Raw genomic sequence first — 24,089 nt, forward strand, 5'->3', positions numbered from 1 at the left:
GGGGATAATGAGGTCTACAGCCTCACTTCACCCCTGTGAGGTGTTTGTTGGGGAGAAGTATGGAGCAAGTAACCAGCCTGGTGTCAGACCTTTGTCCTAGGCCAGCTCTACTACATTTTCCTTCGTTTAAATGCTTTATATTTCTAATTCCTATTGAGGTTAGGAGTAGTAATGGTGATGACCTTGGCTTTGAAAGCATTTCAGATTTCAAACTGGCTTCTCAGAGCTGAGGGCTGGTGTGGTGCAGCAGTCCTGCCACTGTCCCTGGCACCAGGAGCACTGCAGCAGCAGCAGCCTGTGGGCAAAATAATCCTCCTGAGAGCCAGCCTAGGTTGTCTTGGGCTGGGTTATCAACACGCGTGGTTCTTCCGCGTCTGCATTCCACTGCACCAGACACGTGTGCTCGTTTGGTGGCTGGCCTCTGTCAAATGCCAGCGTTGCTCAGATTCCTGCGTGCTGCTTTGCTAGGCTGAGGGCAGAAACTCTCCAGAACGGCATGGGCATGTTACTCAGTCTGTTCAGTTGCAAGTAAATGCTACCTTTTGAGATGGCCACAAATGACAATTTAAGGGACTTCGGGTTTACTCCATGTATCTGACAAACCTGCTGGGCATATCCTTCCTGTGGCTCAGCAGAAGGCTGTTGACATGCAGCAACAGCATCAGTATTAAAACCGGATAAAAATGGGAAAAGGTAGTGTGTGTGTGTCTGTATTTTTACCTTGCCGTGTTTGGACATGTTGATCTGAAGTCTGCATTAACAGCCTTGCTGAAGTCTATTTTTAAAACATGTAAAAAAAGATGTTAACAGTGTTCATCAGAAGGTGTATTTGGAGTTAACCAGCAACATTACTGCAGAGAAACAAGTTACAAAATGTATTTGCCATTGCAGGGAAGCAAATTCTTTAAAATGCAGACTATGTAATGTAGACGTTTTTCATGAAGTTTTTATTGTCTTTTTGTTCAACAAAAGTGGAATCTTACGCACTTGCCTTAAACAAGAGAAGTGTGAGGTAGATTTTTTGAGCCTGGTTTTGCCCCTCCTTTGCTGGGCATGTTAACATTTGTTCTGGCATTTGCAGCTTTACCTGTCTGGTCATATGAGAACTGAATTAATAGAGAACGTCCTGGGTGAGCTTTAAGAAATAAGGGGCTAAACCCTCTGTAGAGCCTCTTCTGTGCCTTTGCTGAAAAGCTCTGTTTGTAAAATTTTTGGATATGAAGTGGTCTCTCTCACAAATAAAAAGCCAAAAAATGCAGTTTAGGTAGATACATATCCTGTTAACATCTGTAACTTACCCTGTCGTCTGTGACACAGAAAACATAATCAGCAGTTGACTTAAAGCACCTTGCTGAAATGTTCCATTTTTAGATAGCTTAAACAACATGTGGAACAAATATTTACAGTTCCTGTGGTATAGTAATATGGCTGTTTCTTGTTGATTTTCCCTTGCAAATAGGAGTCATTTTAGTACTTCATTCTGCTGAGGGCGGTTTGGGCTTTGTTTGACTTGGGGTGCTTTCCTGCCTCGTGCCACTCAGCTGCTTCCCTTTCCTTGCCGTGCAGGGCTCAGAAAGTTCAGTTCAATATCATCTATCTGAAATTGTATATATTTTTATGACGCTTAAGTAAGATCTTCTAAAAATGGAAAGATATGACTCTAACTACAATAACTATTTAAGCATTATATGAAATAGCAATCTTGCAGGTTCTGGAAGTGCATTCTTTTCTGCTGTTGTCATCCATGAGTTATATTTCCTGACTCGTTATATCGACATTTTCCTGGACTTGCATAGTGCAAGCAAGAGCAGACTTTCTCTATTTTGAAAGTGGAAATCCCCTAAAACAGTAATTAATTGTTGTGGGTTTTTAAGATTTTAAATTGTGTAGGTTTTCAACTACTTCATGTTATTGAGTGGATTTGCTTTTGATAGCTGTGTTTTAAACCCCTCATTTTGAGCTTCATGTTAAAGCACCCTGAAAATAACAGATTAAGTTCGTAGCTTTGCTGGTGGTAGAGTTACTTGTTTAAGTATATCAGTATTAATTGTCAGGCATATCTAAACCCTGACTGTGAGCATTACATGTTTTATTTCTATTATCTGCAGTTATGAAAAGTTCTAAAAAATAAAGTTTGTTTGAACTTGGAAGGGGGAAAGAGCACCCCAGTATCCCATTTAGAAGAGACAGTAATGCTTAAATATTTAATATAATTGATATTGTCTGATACCTAGCAAGAAAATAGCAGAAGCTGTAAAATATTATCCTAGATTATTGCTTTGTCTTTCCTGCAGTGACTTCAGTGGTCTTGCTGTTACCACTTTTCCACTTAGTCTCTCTGTCCAAACACAGGCAACTCCTACACAAAATTTGCATAGCTTTGGTTGCTCTCTTCTGACATTTCAGTTGATCCAACTTGAAATTGGGTGCACAGACCTGGATATACTTCTTTAGCGAAGCAGACTGGAAAGATTGTGCATTTCACAGTACTGGGAAATGGAAAATGAGCAGGAGTGATAAATGAGGGTTGGTGGGGTTTTGTTTGGTTTTTTTTTTTTTTTTTTTTTCCCCCCCCTCCTCCTTTGTCACAGGAAAGTGTGCTTTGATTACAGGCATCCTAACTTCATGTTGTTTTCCACAGAGCAATTGTCTTGCTAGTTGCTTTCTGTACTGCGTTGGTTCCTGCTTCAGTGCAGGACTTTGATCTTCTTATAGCCTGGGTGAACTTGAATATAAGCAAGACAGGATTATGCATGAGGAGGTAAAAGGAAAAAAGTGAGTATTACTGGGATAGACAAGCTTTAATGTTCAGTTTGAGTTGGGGTCAGCTGCTTTTGAGTTTGGCATCTGTTTTTAGATGGGTTCTCCTATAGTTGGTGATCTGTGAATGCTGGCCCTACCACATAGCAAATGGGGGCATTCCCCTCTCCTGCCCTCAGCTGTCATCCACAAAGTGCAGGCAAGTGATGCCAGCTTTATTTGTTATCCCAGGTGACTGTGTCCAGGCAGTACCTGTGACACAGCCTCATTTCAAGCCTTCTTTTGATGCAAATGAACTGTTAACTACTGCTTTGATTACAAATTTCAAAGAAGTTACACTGGTTACCTCTTCCCACCCCCCCACCCCTGGTGTTTTCACCTAGATAAGGCTGGTTGTCAGAAGGCCACGTGGCACTGTCAAAAACTTTACATGCAAGCTGTGTTTCTTGTAGTGCTCTTCTTGTAGAGCAAAATCAGGTAGTTTTGATATAATCTACTCTTGATAAATCCACGCTGTTTCTTAACACTTGACGTTCTAGTGCCTGTTACTGTGTTACTGGTTTTGGTGTGTTTAATTTTCCCTGCTCAGAAATTGGAATTAGACTAGAATATGGGGCAGAGAATTAAAAGGTAGAAATATGAATGATGTTGTGACCAGTATTTGAGATTCCTTTGAAACTTTGGTTTTGAGCTTTAAAATACATTTGAGTCATATTTTAAGTCTTTCAGGAACTGAGGCAGGAAAGCTGTCTAAACTGTGTCTCCAACTGGTAAACTTTGACGCAAAATACTATAATCTCGTGACAAAATTCTATGCCTGTAGCAGACTTTATAGGAGGAAATGTTTTTCACTGAGAGAAGAAAATCACATCTTAACATCATCGTATAGTGCAGCATAAAGATGCAATACTTCCACACAACCAGAAGCCTGTAAATGCTGGTTTGAGAGTTTCTTTTAACTGAGCATCAGTAAAAAAACCTGAACTGTTTGCCATCATGCAGTATTTGTTTCCCTTCTTGACTGTTTCCACATTTAATCTTCATTCCTTCAGTATATGGTTTTCTATCCCTTCAAATTTTCTTGTTGCTGTATAGTGAATTGTCTACATTCTGTGCTCTGGGCATCTATTTCAGTGTGTGGGTAAAATTATTGATATTATTTAATGTACTGTTGTCCTGACTTTTTTCCCTTATGGCACTTGTGCAAAAAGTCTTCATGTCTTGCGAAACATTTTAACCTAAGTATGTCTAACTCCATGTTTCTATCATCTGCCCCCTACTATGGGAATGCATGTGGTTCACTTTCATAGGAATAAATATAATTTTATATTTATCAATATTAGCTTATTCACCTTGCTTTATGGTTTTCCCTCAAGTTACTCAGTTGTCTTAGCTCTCCTCTAATTGTAATGTCACTTGTAAATTTTGGTGCTTTATAGCTCTTCACCTTTTTATAAAGTATTAGTAGAAATACTAAATTCTCTGTAATGTGTAATCTTGCCACTAGTACTTAAAGTTTTTAAGGGTAAACAAAGTCAAACATACCTCAGAAAAATTACACCGATTATACCTCTTTTTTGGGGAGATTGGAGAACTGATTGAAATATGAGTAATTTTGGCCTTAAGAACCAGAAGCTTGTTCTCTTAATTCCTGTAGAATTTGCTACTATGTGCACTTTTTTTTTTTTTTAGCTTCTAGCTTGGAGAAGAGGGGAGAGCTCCATTTGCTTAAATACAGAAGTTTGCAGTGTAGAGCATTTGTAGCAGTAAACTTGATTTTTCCTGTGCAGTTCTGTTTCAAGACAAAATGAAGAGTAAACTGCAGTTTAGTAATTGGTAAAGCTTTATTTTGGTAAAACCTTTTGCTCAGCCATAGCCATGTTTACTAAAGAACAGTGGTATTCCCGAATCTATATCATGCAGGAGCTTGACATTTTTGTAGTAGCTATTTGAGCACGAACAACCATAGGTTGCCTTAAAGAACTTATAAGTGTGTTCAGAGTAAAAGCTGAAGTTTAAACATCACCAGTTTCAGAATTTTGCAAGGGCATAGTTGGATTTTTCTCCCTGCTAAACCTGATTTAAGCTGCTGCTTGTTGGTCACTCATTCCTGAATTGTGGTTCTCAGTGGAGAGATGGAGACTGCCATGTTAGGAAAAATACGTGAGCCTGTGTTGTAAGTGAAATCACACCACTGATCTAGTCTGGTGTTTTTTTAAAGGCAACAGGGGCTTGGTAGTGTGTCTAGTTCCAGACCATCTCAGCGATACGCGTTACACCTCATCCCTTCTAACATTTGGGTTGGCAAAATGGGGAACTGTGGAAATCTGTAACTCTTCAGCTGTCTTTTAGAATCATGGTTGTAGCTGTTAATTTTAATCATTGGGAAAATTGTTTATGTAATAATTTTTTCCCAATATACTATATGACAAAATTGAGAAGCATACTTCTATAAATTCATATAAAATAAGTTTGGGTTTATAATGCTTCCAGTTGAAATATATCTGCCTACAGTTAGTGTACATTATCTACCGATAATTTATAGACTAATGCTTCAGTAATAATTTTACAGGGCTAGGAGAAAATGGAAGAGGAAGTTGAATAGCAGCTGCAGCTATTGTTCTGCTTGGTAGTGTTTTTATCTTTACTTATAGTTATTCTCAGTTTAACTCCTGTTTGCTTGTTTCTAGGAGTTTTCAGGTGGGAGACTGCAAAAGCATCAGTTTGGGGGTCCTACACTTTGCAAGCATTCAGTAGTAGTGCTGCACAGCATACATGCACAGCAGTTACTCAGCTGTTACAGTTTTTAAGTTATGTTGTTCTGTGACATTCATTCTGAATGACTTCATACCCTAAATTAGTTGAGGCTATTACAATGCCAAACTAAGAATGTATCCTTCTATGAATGGTTGAATGAATAGGTGATGAATGTCTTTTCACCTGACAGCCTGTTTGGAAAATCAGAAATCCTTCTGTGATCCTACATATCCCTCTTCCTCCTCAGTCTGCACTAGGATAAGACTGAACTTTATTCCTCGAGGTAAATCTGTCTGTTTGCCAGTCTGCAGAACTGGTTTTGAGCACTGTGTGCTGTTGAGGTGGTTCTGAATGGTGGTGGGTTCAGGTATATCAGCAGAACAGAGCAATACAGTCTTGGGGTGGTCCAAAGGAAGGGTTCACGTTGGGGTCTGTCATTTGTCTTTTCTTTAAGGCATGGAGCCTTGTTAACTTAAACTACTGAAAACTCTGTTGGTTGCCAATTAGGTTGTGGTACTTCATACATTTGTGAAGTGGGAACGCTCTCCAGATATCCTTTAGATGACAAAGGTTCTTTTTTTAAGGTGAGCTACAAATGGTGCCTCAGGCCTTGAAGGATATAGTTGTAAATATGCCTTTATTCAAAATGGTCGTCTTGCTATACCTGTCTGATCTCTTCTGGTGAATAGTTGGTTTGAAAGCTATAAAAAATACTAATCTCATGAGCATGTTACAACTGGATATTTGCAGTTATAGAATCTTGCCTGCTTACTAGAGTGAAGTTAAAGTATGTAGCCATCGGCCAAAAAGAAAAAGACTGTCTTCTACTAGGAGCTGTAACAGAAATACATTTACCCAAAAACTAGGGTAATCATTTTTAACATTTAAAAAAGGATATAGTACCACATGCCTTTTGAACCTGCATGTATTTAAATAAAATAAAAAAAAAAAGGGGGAAAAAAATGTATCCTGAAAAGAAATTAGGAAGGTCTTGCCTTTAACTATCTTGCTGCTAAATTTATCTCCCACATTTCTTGGGCAGTGTATAAGTTGCATGTACGTTTCTTCTGTTACTGTGAGACTCTGCACAATTGTGCAGGTTGGGGGGGCGTTATCCTGACATTATAGAAGTCTGTTTCTTCCATGTTTCCATCAGGTGTTTGCTTGCCTGGTTTCATCCTTAAGTCCACGTGAACAAAACTTTTGCGCTATTAATGTCCATATAGAAAAGTGATATCTGAACAGAAAGCTTACCCTCTAGTATGGTATTTGAAGTATCTTGACTTACTGCATCTGGAAACTTTAAAAGCTGTTTTTCATGTAAAGATTTGGGCCATAGAATCATAGAATTATTTGGGTTGGAAAGGCCTTTAAGACCATTGAGCCCAACCATTAACCCAGTGCTGCCAAGCCCACCACTAAACCATATCCCTCAGCACCACAGCTACACGTCTTTTAAATACCCCCAGGGATGGTGACTCCATCACGTCCCTGGGCAGCCTGTCCCAGTGCCTGACCACCCTTTCCATGAAGAAATGTTCCCCAGTGCCCAGTCTGACCCTGCCCCGGTGCACTTGAGGCCGTTCCCTCTGGTCCTGTCGCTTGTTACCTGGGAGCAGAGCCCGACCCCCCTGGCTGCAGCCCCCTTCCAGGGAGCTGTAGGGAGCGATCAGGGCCCCCCTGAGCCCCCTCCTCTCCAGGCTGAACCCCCCAGCTCCCCCCATCAGGCTCGTGCCCCGTTTTCTCTGGACATGCTCCAGCACCTCAGTGTCCTTCTTGCGGGGGAGGCGGCCCAATACTGAAGCCAGGATTCAAGGTGGTGGGGCCTCACCAGTGCCGAGTACAGGGGAACCATCACCGCTGCCCTGGTCCTGCTGGCCACACTGTTTCTGACACAAGCCGGGATGCTGTTGACCACTGGGCACGCTGCCGGCTCATGTTCAGCCGGCCATCAGCCATCACCCCCTGGTCCTTTCCTGGCAGGCAGCTTTCTAGCCGCCCTCCCCCAGCCTGTAGTGTTGCTTCACATAATCCATTTTTAATTACTTGAATCATCTTTGCAAGTGGGTAAGTTCTCATCTGCTGTCTTTTCATCCAAACACGTAACCATAGGCTGGAGTCATCATACAGAGTTTGTCTTGGTTCGGTCACTTGGTTGCACCAAGTTTCAGAATGTAAATCACTGCCTCGTTTGTAGGCGAGCAACACTATCCTTGTAGCAGGATGGAGCTAATGGGAACTACTCATACCTAGAATTGTACTGACATGTCTGTGAAGTTACTAAAAAAATCAGATACGATTATGTCTTCATTTAAAAAAGGTAGCAATGCAGTAACTCTTGTTTTGGTTTTGACTTTCACCTGTACTGTAAAGGATGAAAAAAGAAGAATCTTTGACTGAGAGCTGAGATGTGCCTTGTTGCTTAAGTGTAGATTTAAGCAATATTTGGTTGTGTAATAAATAACGTGTCAGTGTCTCAGCAAGTTGATTTTAGGTTATTGGAGCTCTGTTCTTCTGTACTAATGAATATTGCTCTGCTGCCCTTTCTGATCTACTGCTGTTGCTTGAGTTAATCTTATAGCTAGATAAAAATGAGGATTTTTACTGATGAGGTATTGCTTGTTTTTCTCAGGTTTCCCTCATGAAATAGATACAGTCTATCCTTTCCTAGTGGACAGCGTTAATAAGAATTGTATTACCTCTTCAGCACAAATTACTCCAGGTACTGTTGTTACTGGCTTCAGGCCAGCAATGGGAGGCTCAGAAACAGGGGACACAGGTAAGGAAAAATTTTTGGACAATAACCTGTGTAAGGAAGGCAAGAGTAATACAAAGGAAAGTGAGTAAGGAGCTGTGGAAAAGCACCCCTTTCACTGTCTTGCAGGGAATCTGAAAGGTCTGGCTTCTCCTTGAGCCTAGTCTGCTCTACAAGCAGTGGGATTACTTGGTGCTGGCAAAACTATCTGGGTCTCTCTTACGAAAATAACAGAAGGAGCAGTGAAAGGTGGGCAGTAGATAGTAACAAGAATGAAGAACTAAAGCATGGTTTCCCTACTCTCAGTTCAGTGATTTCTCATGCTACTTCTCTCCTTCTCAAGTCCATATTCACATTCCTTCCTTGCATCAGTGATTGTACGGCTGGCTGGCTGCAAGATCAACTGGTTCAGAAAAATACACCCCTGCCTGGCCCGCAAAAAAGCATAGCTTTGTGTCAGATGAACTCACTGAACCTATTTGCTTTGCAGCTGTTTGACCAGACACAAAAGAAAGTATTACCCATACTGGCAACCTACAACCTCACTGCATGCTTAGAGGACCAGTATGAAAGCCAGGATTGGCAAGTTACTAAAGAAACCAGTGGATCTGCCCCATCATCAGTACTGGGGTGCCAAGAACTCTGCTGCTGCATTTGTACAGAAGGGGAACATCTGGGAGGTTTTGAGGAGTCAGTGTTTTTACATGCTAGATGAAAACGAGCTAATTGCATGCAGTGGAGGCAATAGTTATTCTCTGAAGAGGCAACTGAAGTGGCTGTGTAAACGTCGTTTACTCAAGCAAGTTGTTGCAGTTGCCTAAAGAGATGGTTTGCTGTACACTTGCTGGATTGAAAGCAAAAAGCAAACTCTTTTTGATGGCTTGGTTTGCTGTGGTCCGACTAAGCGCATGGTTTCATGAAGCCATTTGAGTGAGCCTCCATGGTAGAGAGGACAGAAAAGCTGCTATTTTCAGAATTATTGTAGGGTATTTCAGACTAGAGGCTTCAAATTGAACAGCTTCATTTCCCTTGCACACTTGCATCTAGTTTGAAAATGTAAATGCCAGACAGCCTAGAGCTAGATTGTCACTGCTTCTGTTCTTTTGTCCTTTACTATCAAATAGAGATTTTCAAAATTCAGAATAAGTGTTAATAATTTTCTCATGTGTATTCTACAAGAGAAGCATTTAACAATTTTTCTGGAAGATTATTTAAATGATTGAAATGCATTTTTTGTATTGTAAACTGAAAACCACAGAAAACAATAGCAAATTCATACTGTTCTCCTCATCTGCTGTTAATCTTCCCCAAAGTTTCAAAGCACCTCGCGTTATACTTTTGAGCTACGCTAGAACTGTTTACACCATTCACAAACCTGTAGTTCTGCAGCATACACCAAAAGATTATTTCAAAACATTTAAATCTTTCAGTCCTCATACATTCTTTGCTATAGCAGACAACGTAGATTTGTAAACTTGTCTCTCATATTTAGTGATTTTAAGACTGGAATAAGGTATGCTGAAATGCATCACACAAAGTAGAACAGCAAGATAGGCTTTATGAGTTCATTATGGCTACATATATCTCAGTATCTTGAATGTGTAGGAGCAATTTGAGAATTAAAAGAGCTGGAATACAAGGAAACTTTAAGGTGCATTTATAAATGGTACCTGTGTATATTATGTGACTCATCAGTGCATGTAAGGTTTGTAGAAAGCAGCCCTGCATCCATCCTGATGGCAGTTTAGTAGCTGTGATACTGCAGCAATGGGTTGTAGGGGATGAAGGTTTGGACAGACTAGGAAGGATGTAGGAGCAAAGTCTCCATTCTGGGTGACTGGCTGTGTGAATCTATCTGCTGGGCCGTGACACAAGGGGCAGGCAAAATAACTGAATGCAATTTTTTGAGGGATGGAGTCTGGCTGCTTGTTTTCCAGTAATGAATCAGTTATTCATACCCAAAGGAGTGAGTAATGCAATTGAGTCCAGGGAGTATCTTCAGCCAGTAAATTGCAGCTTGCCTAGGGAAGAAAGGTTTTTCTTGCTAACTCCTCACCAGTTTTACTTGTGCCTGATTTTAAGGCTCTCACTAATGCTGTGTTTGGTACTTCTGTAAGGTGAACGTGAAATCTAAATTGAGGTTGTGAGTGAGTTCCCTTGCACAAGCAGTGTGCCTAGGCAGAGAGGTGGTAGCGGGGTCTGGGGTCCTGGTGGGGCTGGGCTGTAGGGAACATCCTGGTTCCTTCCTCTTTGTGCCACAGCACCTGAGCTTGTGCAACAAGCAGCTGCCTGGCCACGCAGGAGGTTGGAGTGAACGAGCATACTCATTTGCGTTAGCCTAAGCATGTACGTAAGTGTTTGTAGGATCAAAGCCAACAGTTGTCTAATCTTGGAATTGAGATTAGAAAATCAGTAACTTTGCCAAGGAGTGTGTTAATTGAAAGAACGGCAGTTAAAGCAACTGCCTGTGTGGAAGGGTATAGCTCTCTAATTACACCTCTTAGCACTGAGATGTACATTTAACACTGACATCTTCATTAATAATTAATTTGATTGGTTTAATCTGAGTGTTGTTATTATTAGAGACTCACTATTGTGTGTGTTTTCTGTTCAGACAAATTACCATACCTTCCAGCTAGTTCAGATGGACATTGTCTTGACTGGTTTGTTACAGGAATTTATTACAGATAGGTTGAAGATTTACTTCACAGTGTTGGGGTATTAAGAGAGTGGCAGATAAAATAATGGAAAGGGAAACTGGGATCATCTCGCATCTGTGCTCATACCATCTTTTTGTAGTGTTTTTGTTGTCCAGTTTTAAGCATTCATTTAGACTATATGCTTTGAAAGTGATCACTTACAAGGAATTGGCCCTACTTTTTTTAGTACTTTTGTAGCACTTTGATTCTTTCCCCATCCCACTGCAAGGGGGGTGAGTGAGTGCTGTGTGGGGCTGAACTGCCACTGGGGTTACACCACAACACATCTAAGTATTTAATCGATTTAAGGCTACAGACATGCATAACTCGGCATAATTAAGAATTCAGTGCTGCTATTTATTGATTTATTTTAAAGATTGGCTTTATTATTGTACTGTATTTTGTGCTTCTCACTTGGATGTCCCACCAGACGGTGGACATGTGCTGGGCTAGATAGGCAGAAAGCAGCCTGGCTCCGAATGAAGCTCATGTGTAACTTAACTTCTGAGAGGTTTTGGTATTTGGCCTCTTGATTACTTTGCAAATATTCCTAGGTGAAGGAAAAGCTTGACTGGGTAGTTTTATTACTTCATGATATGCTTGCAAATTTAGCAGTCCATTTAGAACCGTGAAACACTGCGTTGTAGTCATAAAAGAACTGTGGGAATGATTCAAAAGACCAGGTATGACCCAGGGAATTCTAACGTGTGTTCTGTGATTCTTTGGGTTATTGGGGCTTGATGAAAGCTGATTTTTTACAAGTAAAACCTGAAAAGAATAAATTTTTATTTTATAAAACCTTGAAGTTACATCTTTCACTCTGACTTGTCAAAATTCCCTTTTATTACTATCAGAGCACAGGGTTTATTCTGCTTGCTTGAATGCTGTTTGTTTGGTTCTTGTAGAAACAAGGCTCCGTGAAGCTCTAGATGCAGGCCGGGCTGGCGGTTGGTTTATGAAAATCTCGCTGTGGCAGCCCTTCTACTGGCAAGCTTGAAATGAATACAGATGTTTCAGAAATACCCAGAGGTGTGGCTGGTCATTCGTTTGGCGGTACCCCGGGGGCCAAGTAGCATGTCATGCCGTGTCTATCTGTTCTCCGAAAGTAAGTTCTGTTCCAGGTGTGGGACCCACCTTGGGCTCCTTCTGACACAGACTGACGGGTCTTTCGGCACAGATTGAGATTGGCGGGGTGTGATTAAGAAACAGTGGAAGAAATGGTGGCTATCCTTTGCTCCGCTCTTGCTCCGCTCTTCCCTGTCGTTCATCCTGTCAACAGACCACCCTCGTTCTCGCTGCCGTGGCGGCTGGAGGCCTCGGCGGTGCCCGCTCCCGCGCCTCCCCGCCGGCGGCGCCGGGCCCTCCCGCAGCCCTGCAGCGCAGCCCCGGCGGGCGGCGCGGGGAGCGGCCAGGAGCCGCAGGCAGGGGAGGGCCGGCGGGCGGCGGCCGTTCTCCTGCTGGCGACCCCGGTCTCTCGCCAGAGCCCCGGCACCAGGGGGAGGGCTCCCGCGGTAGCGCGGCGGCGGCGGGGCGTCGCCCTCAGGGGGCGAGGCGGCGGGGCGGGCCGCGCTGGGGCCGGCGGGGCTGTGGCTGTGGTGGGGGAGGACGAAAGGCAGCTTGGGGCTTCGTTTTGTTGGCCGAGGAGAAGGGGCAGAGCGTGGCGAGGCCCTTACTGCCCGTTGGAAGGTGAGGCCAGGGAAGGCCAGGGAGCTGTGCTTTGTGTGACTGAACCAGCCTCCTCACCTCTCCCCCAGTCCCGACGCCGGAAACCTGGCAGTGGGCTATCGGTGCGATTTCTTTTTCCTTGTTCCGGAAGGTAAATGCCATACGGCCACAAGGTGAGGACAGGCTGTTGGTACAGACCCTTTTCAGGCGCTGGGCAGCCTCCCGGTGCCACCCGTGCAGTCGCTGAGGTGGGGAGAGGCCCTTCTCCAGGCAGCCGCCGAGCCCTGTGAGGCTGCTGCTCGGACGTGCCTTTAGAAGCAGCTTTTCTTTTTCCACTCGCAGTGGTAGGTAAGCTGCAGAGTGACCAGGGTCCTGCAGCTGGTGTTACCCGTGTGACCGCTCCGCTGCCTCTCGCTGCTCACCTCGCTTTAGTTTCCTGAAGCAGTTTGATTGCCTTAGTGGCTGATGCGAAGCTGCCCATTAACTCTGTTACTGGCTCTTTTAGCAGACTAGAGTAGCGTGGTTAATAATGACTGCCAGCTAATGCACTTGAAGTGGCTCGTAAGCCTGAACAGAAGTCACCCCTCTGACAGTGCACATGCTGCTGTACATGAAGCAGAATGAAAGTACAACTTCTTACATTGTCTCCCTTCGTTTCCACTCACCTTTTCTGCCCAAGGCTGCCTGTAGTAGCATAGAAGTCCTCTGACAACATAGCGCTTTACTTGTGCTTGGCCTCTGTCTATTAGGCACAAGTGCAGAAAGTGTCCCAGGAGGATGAGTGATCTTGTACGGTGATTGCAGAAGAGATCCCTTGAGGGTCAGCTCAACTGCTCTTCCAAGCAAATCAGGAACACACAGCTTTACAGCACAATCGCCAGTCTTGTAGGTTGTTCTGTGTCTTTTAGGGTATTGTGTGCCCAGCTTTATGCTGATTCAGCATTTAAAAGGCAGGTGGTGGAGAAGGGATGGTCGTGGTTAAAACAAGTCAGGACTGAGAGGTCTTATGAGTCCATTCCCAGCCTTGGAGTCCGTTTGCAGTGTAAGCTGCTCCTTGATCTTTGTGAAATGAAGGGAAGAAAACTGCTGTTCATATTTGGCTCTAGGAATATTGAGTGGGTCTCTTCTGGAAATCTAAAATCAGAAATACTGACTACTTCTAACATTAGACCTCATGAGCTTTATTTTCTTTATTCTGAAGGAAATTAAAGCATGATGTATGTGTAGAAGCTGCACGAATACTACCTACTTGCTGTTTTAAAAGTGTTAAACACACTTCATATCTACTTCTGTAATATTAGTTAATAGTGACTTCTGTAGTTAAATAAATTAATTGCCTTTTTTACATGTACTGAAATCGTTAGTGTGCTGCCTCTGCAATAATGAAGCTTGGGATTCTTGAACGCTAATCCTGCTGGTCCTTTCCACACTATCTGTAGCCCAGAGCAATTGGTTTAACTTCAGTGTTTTAATTTCCTCTTTTGCAAAAAGAGCACTAGAAGCTTTATTCACACTTTTTTTATTACCATAATTAGTCTCTTCCATGGTTTGTTCCTAACAGCAAAGCATTCTGCTCTCACATGTCATGTTTTTATGCTAAAAACTGCACGTAAAGTAAAAAAAAAAAGTAGACTTTTACTGTTCCTAGGTGTTCTTAATGTTTAACAACAGTATTTTGCCACACATCTTGGATTTTGCTACTTCTAGTAACTACCACAAAATAGTATTTTAAAAATAATCTTTAAACATCGTGCTGCCTGCTTGCGCCTACCTGGCCATCACGTTCTGTATGTAGTTCTGATTTCAGTTTGTGAAGATGAAGCACAGTAATAGCAACACATTGACATTAATAATACAAAGTTCTCTGCTAGTTTAGTTGTTTGGAAAGGTTTTAGAATAAAAGACAAATTTATAATCCTGAAAACTTGAATATTAAACATCACTGACTCAAAATGTAAACTATTGTAAAATATTGTTATTACAGGCAAAATGCCAGCCCCTGAGCAGACCCCAATGGTGGAGGAGGGTCTGCCGCAGACAACACGGGAAACTTCCACAGGCCCAGGCATGGAACCAGAGACTACTGCCACTACCATTTTAGCTTCTGTAAAGGAACAGGTATATACCTTGTTTTCAGCCATTCAGAAACAGTGTGCGTTGTGGACTTAACCATTGCTACTTATTGCATTGCTGGGGAAAAAAATTGGTTTCTAAAACGTGTTGCCTAGAGTTAGTATAGCATATTTTGTGTATCAGAATGTTAGAATCTGAATATAAAGGGTTCATTTAATTGCATTGAACAGAAGCATTATTATGGTATTCTGTATCCCTTGGAAATATGCACTATTGTCGTAAATCAGACTGAAAATGCAGGTCTCTTGTGTAAAAAAGAAAAGCTAGTGCAGAAGTTTGCAACACTGAAAACCAGTTCTTTTTGTACATTCTGCAAAGTTGTGTACAGTTTTACAGAAATTTGCCCATAAAGATTTGGTATGATTAATTGTATTTTGTTAAAGAGTAAATTTTAAACTTTTGAATTTGGTTTCAGTTATCAGTACCAAGGTAGTAATATATTTTAAATCTGCAACACCTTTATGGATTTTTATCTTGGTGATAGTCTCAATAGGGAGCGTAAGATTGTGTTTGAAATCAAGTTATGCCATGATTTGTAAAGGTCATTCAAGGGAGGAAAAACTGCAGTTTTACAAAGAAACATTCTAGCTACAGTTTTTGGGTTTGTCGGTTTTTTTCTTCTTGGGTTTTTTTTTGTTTGTTTGTTTTCTAAGAACACAGAGAGAAGTGTTAGTTTTTCTTTCACTGTCAGAACTAGAAATAATTATTGTCATTCTTGGCGTAATATGTAAATTTTAGCATCTGAATTTCAGAATAAATCTGCTTTGCTGTCTCTGTTTCAGAACTTCTTTTAAGATAAATCAGTGCTTGATTCAATATATTAACTCTGAATGCAACCACTTGATGTATTAGTTCTCATATGTTGTCCCATATTTGTATTTTTTTAAAAAGTTGAGAGTTAGGTTATATTGTCTTGGTATGAAGAGATTTCTTACCCATAGAACCCTCATTCTTAAATGAAGATTTTATGCAGGATAATGGAATTTGAATCTTTATTTTCATGACTAAATTAATAGTTTCAAAAGTATTATAAGGTGACAATAGCAACTCATATTATTAAATCTTCCAATGAGAAGGATATTAATGCTGGAAGCTATCAAGATATAAGTAATCCCAGGCAACTGAGTTCCAGTGATCTTAAGCCACTTCTTGTCTGAGACAGCAGTTTGCCTTGTGCCCATCTTAGCTTATCACAAATGTAAATTAGAACTCGTTTGCTTAAAAGTACGTTTGTGGTGATTTTAAGTTGGTTCATATTATTTTGCAGTTCACCAATAACATGCTCATAATGCTAGCTTAGTTGATGAGCAGCTTTGCAATAAATGGCAGTACTGTAATTATTAGTGATCACCAGCCAATAACCTGACTGCTGTGATTATTGTCCAGAATTGCTTTTGTGCGGTTTTCATGCAATAGCAATTGTTTAAGCTGTGAACATACAATTATGACAGCATTGTCTGTAATAGGTTGATACATAAGTATACAGTAAAAAGGCGTTGTTAGCATTCCCTTTCCTACCCAGGAAATGTTATCTTTTTCTTATCCTTAGAGAAAAAATGATAACGGAATATTTCTTCATTTAAAAAGGAGGTTAAAACCACCTCCCCTTTCCATTCATAAAAAAAGCTATTAAGTATGTGGACTATTAAGTAACTTGTGATGAAAGGAAAAAAGAAGTTTAAAATGGTGTTCAATACTTAATGAAACACAAACTTCAAAACTGTAGCTTAACTTTAAAATGTATAAACACATTAGCATGAATACAAGGGAGAAGAAGATGTAAATTGTACTTCACTTTAAAATGGTAATGTGAAAGAATTAAGAGCTGAACTGTTGCTTTCTTGTATTTTTTCTGTTGACAATAATTATGGACACTGACATATTCCAACACCCTTCCTGTATGGCATAAAGCCCAGAACAGAATATTTTCCAGTGCAGCTATTTACTTTATTAAGCTTGAACAGAAACTACTATGCTGTTTGTAGTGCTTTAACTTCCTTTTGTACAGGAATCTGTCTTTATTTGCAGTAGTTCTGTGTTTGTAAAAAAAGAGTTGCTGCACCTTAACTTTGTTACTGCAGAAACATTTACTGCAGCGGGAACACAATTCAGAAAAGCCTTTATTATTACTTGTCAAATTATGTAAGATTTTAACTTCATAAAAAATTAAAATTACTACACTAGTTAGGAAACAGGCAGAAAAATTTGTTGAGCTTTCTACCATAGTGGCATAGATAAGATTATATAAAAAGTGGCACTAATTAGTCTATGAACCCCTACAAGCCACTTTAAATAAACTCTCTTTGTTTCTTTTCCTGTGAACCCAAATCAGTTTAAAGCAACTTTTTTACCAAACTAGACTGTATCCTCTGAGCTCTGAACAGTCTGTCACTGAGACAAAATTGTCAGATGGCTACGTAAATCTCCTTTGGTTATATTTTAGGAAAAAAACATTTCATTTCACTTTTAGTGTTATAATATGTGCAGAACAATTGTAGTCTGTGAAGAAATTCAGATTACTACAGCTTTGTGCTTTTCTGACGAAGCTCAAGTTTTGTTTTAATGTGAAGACACATCCCTAATTAGTATAAATGATGAGACAACCACCATTTAATGGCTTTGATTGGTGTGGAGGGGACAGTTCTTCTACCAGGTTAAGTTACTGTGTTTCAGATACACTAGTGGATATACTTTTGGATGAAAAAGGGAAGGACTGACTTGTATAAATTGCAGCTGTTGTAGCGGAATTAAATCCTAAGGCTACCTGTAATGATACTGAAACATATTTTGGCCTTTTTATTTATTTTAATGGATTTGATGATGTGTTGTGGGTTTTTTGGATGTGGGGGAGTTTTGGAGGAGTGGTTGTTTGGAGAGAGGGTTGTTTACTGTGGGTTTGTTCTGAAGGTAGTAGTTTGAGGGGTTTTGCAAAACATGTGTTTAACTTCCAAAATGTTACAAAGTTTCCATGCTATAATGGACAGAAGTATCTTTGGAAATGCTGAAACAAGTTTTAAGTAAAACTAAAGCATTGAAACATACATGTCTGTATATCTGAATCCTGGGGAATATTTGGATAAAAGTTTAGTTGAGTTCCATAGGGAGTCTTTTATCTGTATTAAAAGTAAATCGAGTGTTTTCACACTAAAATAGCAAGTCGTTAAAAAAATCATAGGGGCAACATCATATCAGTAACTTCTTTGGGGGGTTGGAATGTAGGGGCATCTGGTTGCCAACTACTCCAGATAAATTTGTGGAGTCACTGCTGCTTTACACATGCAAGCCATGTGCTGCTGAATTTGGAATGAATGAATTGGGGCTGGCAAGATTAAATGGGATCGTTTGGAATTGTGTGTTTCCTGCTTAGCTTGTTAGTTTCCCTTTTCAATGATGGAGCTGAGAGAAAAGGTCTTGCAGAAAAAATTACCCATCAATCCAGTTTTAAAAAGTAATATCAATATGCTGGTGTTAGTTACTTTGCTAAGACAGAAGCGCTTGCAGCAGTGTCGTGGAGGTTTTTTTGTTTCTCTATTCTTGGATCTAGTTTTTTGACACCTGAAGATGGACAACTTTTCACCTTTTCTTTTGTATATAGGTGACAATAGAGCGAGAATGATTTGGTATGCTTTCAGATAAACCCAAGAGATTTATGACTGTTTTCCTGGAAGTGTTCACTTTTTTGCAACACTTGAGCAGAATCTTTTTCCCTTTTGTATGACTGTATTGAACCACAGCATGTATTTTGAAAGTGTGCACTTTGCTTTTTTTCTGTTCTTTATTGTTTAAGTACTGAATTCTTTACATGGATCTTGAGATGTTTTTTATATGGTTTCTGGGAGGGGGAGAAGGCAAAACCCCAGGTTTTTCAGGTGGAAATGAAGGAAAGAATGCATTCTCCATACATCAAAGAATTTATTATTGCATGTTTAAAAACATCTTTACTAGAATGACAGTATTTTGAAATTAAATTTGGGAGATTTCTTCAGCAGTTCAGGTATGTGGTGCTTTATATCAAGTATTCTGTAATGCGACTGTGTAGACATGTCACTTCAACAAGATACCTGAAAAAAAGACTTGCTAAATGCACTTTAAGTAATTAAGCACAAAAATTTAACAGTCTTACTTTGAAATTATGATTTGCATGTGTCTAGTGATCAATTAGGTGGATTAACATGTATCGGCTCTGAAATGAAGGCAGTAATTTTTATGAAATGGATTTCCAAGTTTTGCATGGGTGAAACAAAAATCTTTGTCAACATTTTCTGAATGACTGGAAGAACTGTTTTTTCTCCAACTCTATTAATATTATGTTCAATTGCATAGGTAATTCTTCCCTATTTAATCCCAAAACTTTGAAGTTTACTGTTTCTGCTGTTTTACAAGCATTATGTCTTGGTGAATCAAGTCTGAGAAATCCATTTCCCAAGGCTCTTATTCTAGGGCAAAATATATGCCACTCCTGTCTCAGATGAAATGGCTAACTCATTTCCTTAATCAAAATTCTGTGTACTCCTTTATTCATGTAAAAGTCTAGAAATTAATTAGTCTTTGTAGCATATACTGTCAGGTATCTGAGGAGAAATTCCCCCTGGAAAAGAGCCTGCCTAGAACTATGTGTACCCCTGAAATATACTGGAGTATTTGTACCTTTTGTAACACTTACGTTTAGATTACCAGCCTATCTACTCAGCAGCAGCTGAACTCTTAAATCACCAGCAGGCAGAGTGATTAGATTCCTTAGCCTCAGCACCAATTAAAAAAAGAATAAATAGTATTGTAACAGTTTCCAAAGAGGATGCTGCTCAAATGTAGCCAGTTCTTCCTTTCTACCATTGACTAAGAGTAAGCTTTCTATGAATTGTTTAAATTTTGATCCCTCATCAGCTAGAGCAGCACTAAACTGTTTTGCCAGACTGGTGAACAATGCAGGCATAAAAGTATTAAGGGCTTTAATGGTCTACTGCTGTTGAATACAGAGTAAGTGTGATCAGCCAATAATTGTAGCTGTCTCATTTCAGATCCTGTAATCTGTGATTCTCTTTACCCTGTCCAATTTTTTATCTTTTGTCTTCTGTTTTGGAAGATACTGAGATACCGAAAGCATGCAAATGCAGTTGTGTGCATGGGTAAACTTTATTTTTACAGAAAATGTTAAGGTTGATCTAATATGGTTAGTTAAAAGTACAGGGTTTTTTTCTCAACAGATTCTGGTAGAGAATTTAAATACTATTAGGTCACTGCAGTATGATATTCATGTTGGAAAAGCACATTATTCAGTGTGCTTTTAAGTAGTGGTCAGATGCTTGATCTAGCTCTGAATTACAGCAAGTGGAGACAGGTAGAACATAGATCAATGAAGGAGGTTAATGTGAAAGAAGGTATAAGTGAACTTGATTTTGTTTATCCTCTTCTTTGTTGCACACTTGTATCATAAAAATGTCCAGAATGTAATTTGGACATTTTTTCTTTAGCACCATTCGAACTTTCACAGTTGTTCAACAGGCAACATTTTTATGATTAGGAAAACATTTCCTAGTTTAGCTTACAATTACCTTCTTAGTATTTCACAAAGACAGCGGCATTTGGCAATTGAAGCAACTTAGCATCTCCCAGTGTTACTGCCACTCGAAATAACATCCCATCCTAGGCCTCTTTTCTACCACAGCAACCATAGAGAGCTGGTGGAGGCCAAGAAGCTCTAAGAGATGCATCTCTCTGCCAATGGCATCTTCTCTCTCAGATGTCCCAACTGCCCGATCCTGGTCTGACTAGCCCGTCATGTACTATTCAAGAAGAGTTTGTGAGTTGTCTTCACTGCTTGTGCCATTGCTGCTGATTCTTTCAGTTACCTTCAGTTAGCCAGCTGGACCACCGTTCGCTTAAAGTTTTAAGTTATCTGTGTTTTGCTGGAAGTTTTCAAATCACAACAGGGCAGAAAGAAAGTAATTTTTATTTTTCAATATTGTGAATGTAGACTCCTCATCCACATTGCTGAGGCATCAAAGTTCCTTGTTAACAAAAATGAAAATGCTGAATCTCTGCAATATGGTATCATAATGGGATGCAGATAGAAAGCACAGAATTGCCTCTTTTACTATCCAAAGCTTGCAACAGAAGAATGACAGTCTTCATGGTCAGTAGTACCAATTACAGTCCCGTTACTTACCTGTGTTCAAGTATTTGCTGTTACTAGCCCAGCATAGTGTGTTGGCAGCTATGTTCCTTGTCAGGGAGCCACAAGCCTGTCAGAGGTACTTGGCTTTCAAATGAAAATAGTATTTTGTTTTTGGGATAGGTGTAACTTGTCTCACCTGTGTCTGGCAGCAATGAAGACCTTGAAGTGTCTTCTTGAGTGAGATCTCAACATTGCTGCAGACAAGTTACCACTTGGCAGAGCTTGCCAAGTGAGAGCTGTTGTTGGTCACCTGGGGTATACACTACAATGATGACACCCTACGCAAGGCTTGTCCCTGCTCCAGGAACCTCAGCCTCCAAAAGGACATGACACAGTTCTAAAATTGGATGGATTTTGGGTTTCGCTCACGGAAGCTGATCTGTCTGTAGTCTGCATGATTGCCTTTCCACAGCAAGTTGCTTTCTGATCTTTCTTGAAATATGTGTGTGTTTCCTGTTCCTTAAATGTAATTGTATTTAAGGCCGGCATTTTTTGTAGCTTCGTATTAAGAAATACAGTCTGTGGCTTTGCAGTGGAATTTAGGTTATAAATATAAAACCTGTGAATAGAATTATAGAGCTTTTTTCCCCCTTTGATGTATATTGAATAATTTTGGAAAAGTAGCAGCTCTGGCCAAGGCATCACAGTGTGTATCTTTTACAGGATTTGGTTGGTCCTTTTAATGCAGGATGGTAACGTGTTCTGTAATCTACATCTATAATTCTAGTATATTCTTCTGCAAATGAAAACAAGCTTATTAATTTTTTGTTTGACTTCTGTCATGTCATTTTGTCACAAGGTAGTAGTATAAAATTCAGTTAATTGTGATTTTTGCCTAGGGCAGCAGCTTCTCTTTGTTGCTAGCATCGTGTTCAAGATGCATGCTCTCCCACTGCTTTCAGAGAAGTGGCTAGAGAAACAAATTCAAATAGAACCCCGCAATAAATAGTATACTGTCTGATACGTAAACGTGGTGATGGTAGGTATCCATTCAGAGTGGTATAAAATGTCATTATAAGGAAGCATAAACTATGAAGGTGATCAATGCACTTGGAATTGATTAGGACTTAGTTTTCTATAACAGTATGATGATTTAAGCTACAAAAAAAGAACATGAGGTATTCCAGCTCTAAAGAACATGGTACCTCTAAAATTATTCCTCTTACATATTTATATAGATATTTAAGACGTCACCTACAGCTGCAGATACCAAATTTAAGAAGACATACAAAAGTCAGCACTCACTGTTTCAAAAAGTATGTAAATTTTGCTGCTTCGTTAGGACCATAGGCTGCACACATAAGAATATTGCTCAGATTAGAAAATAGAGCTGAATTATCTTTTTTGCTGCTTTGCTTGGACTTGCAAAAATACATTTGATTTTCCTAAGCATCAGAATGATTTTAAAATGGCAAATTAGTTGCGTGCTTTTTACACCTTTGCAGTTCAGTGTGCTGTGATTTTTTATTTTTTTTGTCAAGACCAAAATTATAAAGTTATGAAGAATATTGTAAATAGACAACCGAGTGTTGGTCCAAAAAATCAACAGTACATGTACCCCAGAACAAGTGGCTAAACATGGCTTGGTGTTTTTTTCCCCTTATTTCTACTTAGCACAGGTTTTCTGATAGAGTACTAGCAAGTTTTGCTTTTTAAACATAGTATAAATACATGAAGTAAAACTTCCTGCTATGTAGTCCATTTGTTTCATTCACCTCTTCCACCCCCAAGAAAAATAGAAGTACAGTTCTTTTGTTTTAACTGGCTTTGGATTTTTGCATTTTGAGTTAAAAACAGGCCTTTTTACTTAAATGGGCAATTTGTTACTTCAGATGTTGTGCAACTACCTATACAAATTTTGTATCGCAATGTTGGGGGTTTTAAGAGAAAAATGGTGTGTATTAAGAACACTGGGCAGGCCACACAATACTCCAATACTAAGTGTGTATCTCTTTGCATCATTCTGCCAGTCAAAACCAAATTAGCCTTTTCTAGGCAGAGCTTACCACTCTCACTGTGAAGAGCAAACTGCATGTAAGAGATTATATCAAATTAGAAAATGAATTATCAGCAGAAAAAGAAAATAATTGTTCCCTTTTCCTACCGTGATGCTTTCAGTTAAGTTAACTAGAAGTAATTTAGTTTTTAAAAGTAATTTTTTTGCCTCAGTTTTCAATGGTAATCTCTTCGCACACTTCTGAAATCCTTGAACCTCAAGGCAGGTACATCTTCCTCCCATTGTAAGTGAAGATCAGATCTGAGACCACCTGAGGAACCTCAACACGCACATTCATGGGACCTGATCAGATGCATCACAGGGTTCTGAGGGAATTGGCTGATGTAGTTGCCAAGCCACTCTCGGTCATAATTTGAGAAGTCAGGGCAGTCAGGTAAAGACGCCGGTGGCTGGTAAAAAGGAAATAACACAGCCATTTTTAAGAAGAGTAAAAAGGAGTACCCTGTGAACTTAGCAACCAGTCAGCCTCACCTCAGTGCCCAGTGAGATCATGGAACAGATGTCCTCTGGAAGACATGTTGAAAGATAAGGAAGACAGGGAGGTGGTTAGAGACAGCCATCATGGCTTCACCAAGGGCAAATCGTGCCCGACTGATCTGGTGGCCTTCTACAATGGAGTGACTGCATCAGTGGACAAGGGAAGAGCTCCTGATGTTATCTACCAGGACTTCTGTAAGGCCTTTGATATGGCCTCCCACAACATTCTTGCCACTAAATTGTAGAAAGACAGGTTTGTTGGATGGACTGTGTGATGGGTAAGGAATTGACTGGATGACCGTGTCCAAAGAGTTATAGTATGGCTCAATGTCTTAACTGGACACCAGTAATGAGTGGTGTCCCTTAAGTGCCCATAATGGGACCAGTACAGTTTACTGTCTTCATCTTTACATAGACAGTGGGATTGAGTACACCCTCAGCAAGCTTGCAAGTGCCAGCAAGCTGAGTGATGCAGTTGATTCGCTTTGCTAGATGAAAGAATTGTCACCCAGAGGGACCTTAGGCTTGAGGAGTGGGCTAGCATGAGCCTCACGAAGTTCAAAAAGGCCAAATGCAAGGTCCTGCACCTAGTTCAGGACATTCCCAGGTACCAGTACAGAATAGGGGATGAATGAATTGAGAGCAGCCCTG

At 40.2% G+C, this 24,089-nt stretch overlaps 1 protein-coding gene across 5 annotated transcripts in view; it reads left to right on the plus strand.

The window, feature by feature from the left end:
• PKP4 (plakophilin 4) overlaps positions 1–24,089 on the plus strand; it is a 101,489-nt gene that overhangs the window by 13,947 nt on the left and 63,453 nt on the right. For 2 of the 5 annotated variants that reach the window (XM_055812332.1, XM_055812333.1), the window contains exon 2: positions 14,621–14,754. The exons of 1 other annotated variant lie outside the window; for it this stretch is intronic. In XM_055812332.1, coding sequence (XP_055668307.1) covers positions 14,626–14,754 — 129 coding nt within the window. In that variant the 5' untranslated portion in view covers positions 14,621–14,625. Of the gene's footprint in view, positions 1–14,619; positions 14,755–24,089 lie in introns of those variants that run through there. 2 more of the 5 variants (XM_055812334.1, XM_055812336.1) reach the window with 2 other exon arrangements.

Source organism: Falco peregrinus, chromosome 8 (assembly GCF_023634155.1).
Source record: "Falco peregrinus isolate bFalPer1 chromosome 8, bFalPer1.pri, whole genome shotgun sequence".
In the NCBI taxonomy this organism is placed as follows: domain Eukaryota; kingdom Metazoa; phylum Chordata; class Aves; order Falconiformes; family Falconidae; genus Falco; species Falco peregrinus.